At 51.6% G+C, this 11,335-nt stretch overlaps 3 protein-coding genes and 1 non-coding gene across 4 annotated transcripts; all 4 read left to right on the top strand.

The window, feature by feature from the left end:
* Window positions 1-260: 260 nt before the first annotated feature.
* VTN77DRAFT_t89 lies at window positions 261-345 on the top strand. The gene has a single exon. It is a non-coding gene; the product is annotated as a tRNA-Ala (tRNA).
* A 968-nt stretch (window positions 346-1,313) lies between these two features.
* Window positions 1,314-4,321, top strand: VTN77DRAFT_5022 (uncharacterized protein; the record flags this gene model as incomplete). Its single annotated transcript, XM_069421147.1, has 2 exons — window positions 1,314-1,502; window positions 1,718-4,321. The coding sequence occupies 2 exons, from the start codon at window positions 1,314-1,316 to the stop codon at window positions 4,319-4,321; spliced, it is 2,793 nt and encodes a 930-aa protein (XP_069277204.1).
* Window positions 4,322-4,869: 548 nt separating this feature from the next.
* Window positions 4,870-7,055, top strand: VTN77DRAFT_5021 (uncharacterized protein; the record flags this gene model as incomplete). Its single annotated transcript, XM_069421146.1, has 5 exons — window positions 4,870-5,249; window positions 5,338-5,491; window positions 5,562-5,848; window positions 5,914-6,259; window positions 6,318-7,055. 5 exons carry the CDS (start codon window positions 4,870-4,872, stop codon window positions 7,053-7,055), a joined length of 1,905 nt encoding a protein of 634 aa, XP_069277203.1.
* Window positions 7,056-8,024: 969 nt separating this feature from the next.
* Window positions 8,025-11,330, top strand: VTN77DRAFT_5020 (uncharacterized protein; the record flags this gene model as incomplete). The annotated part of the gene is made up of 3 exons (XM_069421145.1): window positions 8,025-8,169; window positions 8,226-10,600; window positions 10,656-11,330. The coding sequence occupies 3 exons, from the start codon at window positions 8,025-8,027 to the stop codon at window positions 11,328-11,330; spliced, it is 3,195 nt and encodes a 1,064-aa protein (XP_069277202.1).
* Window positions 11,331-11,335: the final 5 nt, after the last annotated feature.

Here is an 11,335-nt window from a genome sequence, read left to right as displayed (position 1 = left end):
CATAACGCCCTCGATGGTCTATAAGACTCAGATTAGTAGATAGCTATCTACTAATACAATAACGACGAGTGATTCTATCTATAACACAGTGCGAAAGTTTAGAATCAATAGGTGTTCTGGTTATAGTAATACCCAGAGACCTACCTACCTTTAATGTGTTAGTAGGAGAGCCTTTTGAATATTGACTCCGTATTAAAATACCTTGTAGCCAAAAATTTTGCTTTATAGATGATAACCTTGACACTCAAGTAAGAAGTAATGGGCTTGTAGCTCAGTAGTAGAGCGTCCGCTTTGCATTTACATTAAAACTGCGGAAGGTCAAGGGTTCGATTCCCTTCAAGTCCAGCCTTTTTTTTTTATCTAGTCTCACTTCGTAGTCGTTTCGTTTATAACTCTTAAATCTTTGAAAACTGGGAATAAAAAGGGCTTATAGTTCAGTTCAAGAATATCTTTTATTATCATCGAAGGTCTAATAACTGTATATCTCTATTTGGTAGTAATTCTTGACTATACCCCCTTACCTAGTTAAGACCATTATAAAAGAGTTGATGCTATTTGTTTTTTTTTCCCTGTTATTAATATAAACGAGTTTCTACTATACTAGCTACCTGCTCCTTTTATCTCTTGAGAAAGAAACTTAAGAAAATGACCGGGACCTTTGGCGAACCGCATCGGGTCGGGAAAGAGGACCCTCGGCCATGTGAAAGCACGTGAAGGGCTGCCACACATTTGTATACTCCCACTTAGTGGTAACTTACAGGTATTTAGAATTTACTCAATCTGGTAATTGCAGCCAGTAATGGACATATCAGCATATATCTTATTGAAGAAAATGAATGATCAAATACACGTATCTTTCTGAGATAAGACACCATGCCATGAGATCATGGCAGATCCGTGGAGATATATAATTCGAGTGAATTGGAGTAGTGAACCAGGTTCTCCAATAAAAAGTAAAAATAATAAAAATAATCTAAAGAGAAAAGGAAATATCCTTTTATTTCTTCACAACTATAATAACGAGTAAATAATGCTCTCCTTTTTCCTAGGAACAGATCGGGCCAATGGGAATGATGCCCGCCATGCGGAGAAGCTTGAGCACCCCTCATACAGCATCATCATATCATGTGGCGGTGGCACCTGGTCGCCGTACTGACGATTATCGTTCAGTATCATTGAGTGTCTCGATTTTGCTGTAGACGCTGAGTCCAGCAACGGACTTCCCCTTCAATTTTTGTACTCGCCCGTTGAGTGTGCTTCCTTCAGACTCGTCCTGCAGTACTATTGTATGGTGCTGTGCGTACGACATCATCATGTCCGCTCCTTCCCCAGTGGTTGCCGTTTCAAGGCAACCGGTCCAGCCGTCAACGTCCTCGCAAATCAAATTCATCAGGCCTGCGCAGATGAGCTTGTTCGCCAGAGTGACCTGCTATCCTCCGCTGGGAGAGGTCACTTGCGTCAGAAGATTCCAACAGGCGAGGAATTCCAGTGAGGATGACAAGGTGAGCTTTGTTTGGACTCAACGTCCTATTGCTGCAATTGCAGAATACCTTCTCGATCACTGTGTAGTTGGACGCTTCTGCATTGAATTTGGCATGAGTTTATAGTTGCTACCATATGGCATTTTTTTTATGATTGCATTTCAGTAGATTGTCTAACAGCCAAATCACGCTCCCAATGATACATTGTTAGTAAGTATTAACGCTGATTGATATAGCTTCGCTTCACGGTTATTCTCTCCTCAAGTGTCTCGTTCCCAGAGCAGGACTGGGAAGTGGACATCTGGCACAACATTGGCAACTCTAACTGGAGTGCGCTCTCGTTGAAGAAATGCCATCCGACTCTAAACCCCACAATGATAGGCAGTGAAGCCGAACAGCGCTTCTATCATTATACCTTCTCAGAAGAAATAGCGCTGCCTTCTTCAGCAGGACATGCAAGCTTCACCGTTCGCTACAGGACCGGTCCCGACGCCCAATGGCAGTGGGCAACCCAACGGCGGTTTGTGAAGGACGGCGAGCTTATATTTGGTCCGAGGAATCGAAAGTTGCGATCCTCCGAATCTTCTCCAAGGAACCAGCTGGGTGAATATATTCAGGGCCTCCCAAGTGAACTGGACATTCAATCCCGGAATAGTGAAGCCCCAGAAGCTCTTCTATGGAGTATTGCCGGTGATGTGCCCGCCGCTCAAGAACAGCAGTCAGGAACTAAGAAGCTTCCGCTGGGATCGCCAACATCATATCTGCGTTATTTCTCTTTGGTGCGTGTCTGGAGCCCGTGGCTAGCTCCACGACACGGAAAGAAAGAGTTCAGACTGACCGAAGACGCTGTCTTGTGTTCTTTCCTCCGGTCGGATGGGCTGAGCCTCGTGCTTCTGGCCGTATCAGGGGTTAACGAAGTCCTGACAGTTTTCCAGTCAGGTGAAAAGGGCGAGGTGGTGGTACAAGCCAAAAATGACAATCCAAATTCTTCCAAGTTCCAGATTTTGGCGTCCGTGGCCGAAAACTTCGAGGTCGCTATTTGCGCTCTGATATACGAGGCCCGCAAAATCGTCAGAGACGCTGGCGGCGGAGTGGCGGTTCCGATCATTTCAGACAGCCCCCCGCCAGACTCTCCGGCAAGCGACGATGTTGTGGTAGTCGAGAAAGATGCAAGGGCCCAGTGGCTGGCTGATTGGTATGACGGCCTCACTTACTGCACCTGGAATGGGCTAGGACAGAACTTGACGGAGAAGAAGATTCTCGACGCTCTGGATACTTTGAAGGATCATGGCATCAGCATTGTGAACCTCATCCTCGATGACAACTGGCAGTTGCTGGATAATGAGGGAGAATCTCAGTTCCGACGCGGTTGGAAAGCCTTTGAGGCCAATCCAGATGGGTTCCCTGCGGGATTAAGACGCACGGCGGAGTTGATTCGGCAGAGACATCCCAACGTCGAACACATTGCTGTCTGGCATGCATTGATGGGGTACTGGGGTGGGATTTCACCAAACGGTGAACTTGCAAAGAAGTACAAGACAAAGGAGGTCGTCATGAAAGACCCCGTGGCCGGTGGAAAAATGCTAGCGATCGACCCGGACGACATCCGGCGCTTCTACGAGGATTTCTATTCCTTTCTCACTTCAGCCGGAGTCGATGCCGTCAAGACGGACGCTCAATTCTACCTCGATCTCCTGGAAGATCCGGAGGATCGCAGGCGATTCACAACTGCCTATCAAGATGCCTGGTCCATTGCCTCGTTGCGATATTTCAGCACGCGGTCGATCTCGTGCATGTCTATGGCGCCGCAAATCATCTTCCATTCGCAGATGCCAACCAACAAGCCCAGCATCCTTTTGCGGAACTCGGACGATTACTTTCCCGATGTGCCGGATTCCCACCCTTGGCACGTCTTTTGCAATGCACACAATGCGTTGTTGACCAGGCATTTGAACGTCATCCCGGATTGGGATATGTTCCAAACAAGCCACCCTTATGCGTCTTTCCATGCTGCCGCACGATGTGTATCGGGCGGTCCCATCTATATCACTGACGAGCCTGGAAAACACGATATCGACTTGATCAACCAGATCACCGCGCCCACTACGCGGGGCAATACCGTGATTCTCCGGCCCAGTGTTCTTGGGCGCACGTCAGACGTCTATCACGACTATAACGAAGGGAACATGCTCCGAATTGGTACCTATACTGGCTGGGCAAGAACGGGCAGTGGCATTCTGGGACTCTTCAACATCAGTGCTGCCGATGTTTCCTCTATCATCCCACTGACTGCCTTCCCGGGCGTTTCCACCGAGTCCGATGACCGATACATCATCCGTTCTCACAGCACAGGTGCAGTAACGGATCTGATGCGGCCGCTGGGTCAAAATTCTGTCGTCGCCGTTTCCCTGGAACCAAGAGGCTGGGAGATCCTGACAGCCTACCCGATCCGTTCTTTCACCTTGGAAGGCAGCCGGGGCTGCTCTTCCGGCTCGACCCTCACGCACGTTGCCGTGCTTGGTCTTCTCGGAAAGATGACCGGCGTGGCCGCCGTGGTGAGCTCCGACATCTACGTCGTCGACAACGGCCGCCTTCGCTTCGACATTAACCTCAAGGCGTTGGGCGTGCTGGGGATCTATTTCTCCGATCTGGGCAAGAAATCGATCGACCAGCATGTTATCATCCTGATATCGGGACAGCCCATCCCCCGGCAGACTGTCTGGAAGGATGGAGGAGAGCACTCCAAGGTCCTTGCGGTTGACGTCCTGAGAGCGTGGAAAGCGCTGAGGCTGGATAGTGGATGGAGCAATGAAGTCGCTGTCCAGATTTTTGTGAGCTAACTGCGACCTCTTTTACTTCTGAAGTCATGGCATGATAGAGCGATGACTATGGCCTGATGCATTTAAAGCAGTCTCCAGACAGGTTGACTTCTTTAGTCTGGTATCATCACGATACGGGTACAAACCTGCTTTATGATCAAGGACATGGCCATTCTAGTATATAAAGTATCAAAATATAAAGTATATATAAAAAAATATTAATTAGCTGCGTACATCAGTAAACTTGGTTGTTCTGTGTCTTTGGCAATTAATTGATAAAGGGACTGATCCGTACACCCCCATCCTTACTACGTACACCCCCGCTAACCTTCTTGGGTCTAGCCCTGAAATCGTTTTACCAATATAAATACTACTAAAATTTTCATTGGCCCGTGCTCGCGATCCACTCATTCTGATCTAACCGCTTAAGGAACTTCGCATTAACCTTTCCCCGACCAAAAAAGTATCACGCTCCATGTAGATAGCAGCAGCGCAGTACTTCGTACAACCACGACAATTGTCAATTCGCAGCGGAAGATTTTCAGGGGTTCGATTGACAATTTGGCTCGATGCGGCCACAGCCATCAGAGCTCAGTCTCAGGACACGTCCCCCCCTCCGCCTCCGCCTCCGTCCAAACGCATCCTCATCATGCCTGTGTTCCCGCGCCGCGGACTCGGCCTCGGCGCGAGCGGCGGCAATCCGACCGCTGCATGTTGAAGCACATCGTCGACCGACGAGTGCCGCCAGTTCTAGCTCGAGTCTGAACACCGGAGCCAAGTCGTTGTTATTGTCGTCGCAGCAGAAGCGATGGATCACACAGCAGTACCTGCGGAGAATGGCGGAGGCGGAGGAGCAGTGGAAGGGGTTTGCGAAGGAGATCAAAGAAGGGAAGAGAAAGAGCTTTGTGGAGCACTTGGAGGAGAGAGGGCTCATCTATCAGGTTGTTGGGTTAGTTCTCTCCCTTATCTTCTTCTACGCCATTGATGAATTTTGCGACTTGTGAGACTGACTCGGAGTTCCTTCATGGCAATTATAGAGATCGCGATCTTCTTCATAGGATATTTACCGAAAAAAGAGTCGGCATATATGCCGGCGTAGATCCTACGGGCCCATCTTTACATGTTGGACATATGCTGCCCTTTATGGTGCTGGCTTGGGGATACGTTTGGGGATTACCGGTCACTTTCTTGGTGAGCATCCCTCCCTCCCTCCTCCTCTTCTGAGTCATGATTTACCTGATGGACATGCTAACGTACACAGCTTGGGGGTTCCACCGCCAGAATTGGTGACCCGACGGGCAGACTACAGGGCAGAGAGCCGGTTCACTCCTCCGTCCGCAAGGCGAATATGGTGAGCATGCACATCCAGCTAAAGAAACTTGGCGCCTCCATTGAAAAATACGGCATTCGACATGGGTACAAGAAGGAATGGATCTGGAGGCGGGCCTTGACAAACAACAACGTCTGGTGGAATAGTACCACCCTCTCTGAAGTCATGCGGGATCTCGGGGCGCATATCAGACTTGGCCCTATGCTAGGGCGAGATACGTAAGTGACTGGCTCCTTTTGACGAAGTGATTTGAGATTAACAATCCTTTTTTCGACTTGATTAGGGTCAAGACGCGCTTAGAAAACGGAAGTGGAATGTCGTTTGCCGAGTTCACCTATCCTCTCATGCAGGCGTGGGACTGGTGGGAGCTGTTTCAGAAGGGGACTCAAGTCCAAGTGGGAGGCTCCGATCAGTTTGGAAACATTCTGTTTGGCATGGACGCTGTAAAGGCGATCAGCAGGAATACGGCCATCGAGCAAGCCCGGAAACCGCTAGATGATGACATGGATAAACCTATCGGCTTCACGACGCCTCTTCTTACTACCCCCTCGGGTGAGAAGTATGGCAAGTCCGCCGGGAACGCGGTCTGGCTCGACAAGGACTTGACTTCCACCTTTGACCTCTACCAGGTACGCTTCTGTTTTCAGGGATATTTTCATGTGCAGTCCTTTCCTGACCCTTGTGCAGTTCTGGGTGCGGACTCCTGATGCGGATGTCGAACGATATCTGAAGATGTTCACCTTCTTGCCCCTCCCGGAGATTGCCAAGATTATGGAGGAGCAGAACAAGGACCCTTCTAAACGTGTCGCCCAGCATCGTCTTGCCCGTGAGTTCGTCGAAATCGTTCATGGACCGCTGGAGGCCGAGGCTGCAGAATTGCAGCATCGCCAGCTATTTCGGCCGCGATCCTCCACCGCGGCGCCGACACCAGCACCGGCACGTGCTTCCCAAGTGCCTGAGAGCTACGCTCGGTCTCCACAGGCGCAGTACTGGAATCCCGCGTCCGGTAATAAATACGCTCTTCAAACGAGTTACGCGAACATGCCGAGTGTGCGGATCACGCTACCCAGATCACTCGTCCTCGAACAGCCTTTTCACAAGGTCCTGTACAATGCAGGCCTGGTCGCGTCTAAGTCGGAGGGCCACCGTCTGATCGCGAATGGAGGCGCCTATGTCGGTAGCCGCCCGGGCGAGTCTGGGTCCATGTCGGACGATCTGGCGTTCACGCCCATCAAAACATGGCCAGCGGAGAAGAATCGAGAATTCATCATCGACGACAATCTCCTCGTCCTCAAGGTCGGCAAGTGGAAGTTCAAGATGGTGAACATCGTCAGCGACGAGGAGTTTGAGAAACAGGGCCTGACCGTGCCCGGTTGGGAAGAATTTAAGCAAGAGAGGGAGAACAAAGCCAAACAAGCGTCCTGAAGATTATTCTCGCAGAAGTATACGGGTTTGAGGTTGTCTGACTGACGGACTGGATATCATTTCATTGTATTATGGATAGACATCGTCATAATGTACTGTACAGTAGCAAAGAAAGACAGGCAGGTGTATGTCCAAATAGCCAAATTCACAGCTCTCAATTGAAGATATTTGGGCCGCGTAACCTGTAAAATGCCAAAAGTGCATAGTTGTGGTTAATTTAGGGCTATTGTGGAGAACCGCTAAACGCGTCGACGCGCGCCGTCACGTCGTCCGAGACTAATCAATCCTTATCTCCGCCATTTTCCCGTTCCCTCCAGCAGCCATCTGGCCACAACTTTGGCCTTGTTGTTAGTTTTTCTTCTCAAGCTATATCAGTCCAGGGAGCGTGCGTCAATCGTGTTGAAATTTGAAATATCTCTGTCTTTCTTCTACATAGATAGACCTCGCCACTCGGTATTTCCGCAATGGCCAGAGGAGCCGGCGCCGCATCTTCGCCGCCCTCTGCAACACCGGCCTCTGGGCCTCTGAAGAAAACGACCTCCAGCACGCAGAATATGAAGAATCAGACGTCCATCCTGGGCTTCTTCCAGAAGTCATCGCCGTCTACCCCGGCGGGGACGCGCAATGCAGAGCCGGCTTCGTCGCCCGCACAGCGAGCCTCCGAACAGCGAGCGTCGTCCAAAAACACCAGAAATGCTGGGAAGGTTTCTCAGAACTTGACGCCGGCGCCGAGCAGTGATGTGGTCGAGCCGGAGGAAGAGAGTGTCAAAAAGGAAAGTTCCAAGACTCTGTCTGCTGTCTCCCGCGACGTCCACTAACGGAGCTGTCCTGTAGACCAATGCCGATGAACAAAAGGAAAACGTCTCTGTCACCCCGTCGAGAAGAGTAAGTCGAACGAGTCGAACTCAATTGGACAGCTGCCTCTTCCGATACTGATGCTATTCACAGGCCAAGAAAGCCGTGAACTACATGGAGTCCGACAGCGAGGGCGAAGATGACGACGAGGAGATCTTCCGCCCGAATCGGCGCAGCAGAGCGGCAAAGAGGCGGAAAACATCTCCGGAGAGTGAGGACGAGTTCCAGGTGGATGGAGATGGTCAACATTCAGACGATGGTATGCTGACTGGCTCACTACGACTGTTTGAACTGGGCCCTGCTAATTGCGTGCAGATATGGACGATTTCATTGTTCCCGACGATTCGGAGGAAGAGTTGCGGTCAAAGAAACGAAAGAGGGTCTCGAAAGGAGCGTCACGCAAACCCTCCGACGAACCTCAGCCGGACGAAGATCTAGATCTAGATATAGATATTCCGGATGCTACGTCCGGTACCGCCCAGAAATGGACGTACGACCCAAATAACTCAGAACCGCGAAAAGAGCGGAATGTCAATCCCGCCTCCAGCTCGTCCGCGAAACGGAAGGAGAAACCCCATGAGAGCGAGCCTGAGAAGCGGTATCCCTGGCTTGTCAACATCACTGACAAGGACAGGAACCCTCCCGGTCACCCCGACTATGACCCGCGTACCATCTACATCCCGCCCCTGGCGTGGGCCAAGTTCTCTCCTTTCGAGAAGCAATACTGGGAGATCAAGCAGAATTTCTGGGACACCATCGTGTTCTTCAAGAAAGGAAAATTCTACGAACTCTACGAGAATGATGCCACCATTGGTCATCAGCTATTCGACCTGAAGCTTACTGACCGGGTCAATATGCGCATGGTGGGCGTTCCGGAATCGAGTCTCGATTACTGGGCGAGTCAGTTCGTCGCCAAAGGTTACAAGATCGCCCGTGTCGATCAGTCCGAATCGGCTCTGGGGAAGGAGATGCGGGAGAGAGAGGGCGGCAAGAACGCCAAAGAAGAGAAAATCATCAAGCGAGAGCTGTCTTGTGTTCTCACCGCAGGGACGCTGGTTGACGGGTCGATGCTCCAAGATGACATGTCCACGTATTGTGTTGCGATCAAGGAAGTCATTGTTAACGGTTCGCCAGCCTTTGGTATCGCGTTTGTCGACACGGCTACGGGACAGTTCTACCTGGCCGAGTTCGTTGACGATGCCGACATGACGAAGTTCGAGACGTTCGTCGCTCAGACCCGGCCGCAGGAGCTGCTCCTGGAGAAGTCGGCAGTCTCCCAGAAAGCCATGCGCATTCTCAAGAACAATACTGGCCCAACCACGATCTGGAATCATCTCAAGCCGGGAAAAGAATTCTGGGAAGCAGACATCACTCTGAGGGAGCTCGATGCCAGTGACTATTTCGTCTCTGAAAACGGTGATAACACGGAAGCCTGGCCACAGGTGCTTCGGGAAGCTAGGGACAAGGAGTATGCAATGTCAGCTTTCGGCGCCCTGGTGCAGTATCTCCGGGTCCTCAAACTAGACCGTGATCTCATCACGATCGGCAACTTCACGTGGTATGACCCAATCAGGAAGGCCACCAGCCTGGTGCTGGACGGGCAGACTCTGATCAATCTGGAAATCTTCGCCAATTCATTCGATGGAGGCGCCGACGGCACGTTGTTCCAACTTCTCAACCGTTGTATCACGCCGTTCGGCAAGCGGATGTTCAAGCAGTGGGTTTGCCATCCCTTGATGGATATCAACAAGATCAACGCCAGGCTGGACGCTGTCGACGCTCTGAATGCGGACCCCACTGTCCGTGACCAGTTCTCGTCACAGTTGACCAAGATGCCGGACCTGGAGCGGCTGATCTCTCGAATCCACGCCGGCAGCTGCAAAGCGCAGGACTTCGTGCGCGTGCTCGAGGGCTTCGAGCAGATTGACTACACAATGAGTCTGCTCAAGGATATCGGCTCTGGGGAGGGTGTTATCGGGAACCTCGTCTCTTCTATGCCCGATCTGAAATCGCCGCTTGAGTACTGGAAGACAGCTTTTGACCGGACCAAGGCGAAGGAGAATGGTATTCTTGTGCCGGAGCCAGGTATTGAGGAGGACTTCGATGCGTCGCAGGAACGTATTGAAGAAATTCATCGCGAATTGGACAATCTCTTGAAGAAAGTCCGACGGGATCTTGGGTCTAATGCTATCTGTTATAGAGATAACGGGAAGGAGATCTATCAGCTGGAGGTTCCGATCAAGATCAAGAATATCCCCAAGAACTGGGACCAGATGTCGGCGACAAAGCAGGCCAAGCGCTATTATTTCCCCGAGCTGAGAACGCTCATCCGCCAGCTGCAGGAGGCCCAGGAAAGACACAGTCAGATCGTGAAGGAGGTCGCTGGACGATTCTACGCTCGATTTGACGAGAATTACAACACGTGGCTAGCGTCGGTCAAGATCGTCGCACAGCTGGACTGTCTGATCAGTTTGGCCAAGGCGTCGTCGTCGCTGGGGCAGCCCAGCTGCCGACCTGTGTTTGTCGACGATGAACGGAGCGTCCTCGAGTTTGAGGAGCTGCGCCATCCGTGCATGCTGCAGAATGTGACGGACTTTATTCCAAATGATGTGAAACTGGGTGGTGACACCCCGAGTATCAATCTGTTGACCGGTGCCAACGCTGCTGGAAAATCGACTATTCTTCGAATGGTTTGTCTACCTGCATCTCTGAAATAGTATTTAACTGATTGCTGACTTTTTCTAGACATGTGTTGCTGTTATCATGGCCCAGATTGGCTGCTATCTGCCTTGCCAGTCTGCCCGCCTCACGCCCGTCGACCGGATCATGTCTCGTCTGGGTGCGAACGACAACATCTTCGCCGCGCAGTCGACCTTCTTCGTCGAGCTGTCAGAGACAAAGAAGATTCTGTCCGAAGCGACGCCCCGTTCGCTGGTTATTCTGGACGAGCTAGGTCGGGGGACAAGTTCGTACGACGGTGTAGCAGTCGCCCAGGCCGTGCTGCACCACATCGCGACACACATCGGCGCACTGGGCTTCTTCGCAACGCACTACCACTCCCTCGCAGCGGAATTCGAGGGCCATCCCGAAATCGCCCCGAAGCGGATGCGCATCCACGTCGACGACGAGGAGCGGCGCGTCACATTTTTGTATAAACTGGAGGACGGCGTCGCGGAAGGCAGCTTCGGCATGCACTGCGCGTCCATGTGCGGGATCCCGAATAAAGTGGTCGAAAACGCAGAGGTCGCGGCCAAGCAGTGGGAGCACACGAGCCGGTTGACGGAGAGCCTGGAGCGTCGCAAGGGCGGCGGTCTCGTTGGCCTGGGCTGGTGGAGCGATGTCGCCTGGATCCTGCGTGAGGACGCAGAAGTTTCCGACAGGGGTTTGGAGGTCCTCCGCAAGGCGATCGAAGCGTTGTAGCTGCT

This window comes from Rasamsonia byssochlamydoides (assembly GCF_041956645.1).
Source record: "Rasamsonia byssochlamydoides strain NRRL 3658 unplaced genomic scaffold VTN77scaffold_36, whole genome shotgun sequence".
In the NCBI taxonomy this organism is placed as follows: Eukaryota; Fungi; Ascomycota; class Eurotiomycetes; order Eurotiales; family Trichocomaceae; genus Rasamsonia; species Rasamsonia byssochlamydoides.
The sequence above is the reverse complement of the archived record's forward strand: the minus strand, read 5'-3'. Positions and strand labels throughout refer to the sequence as shown.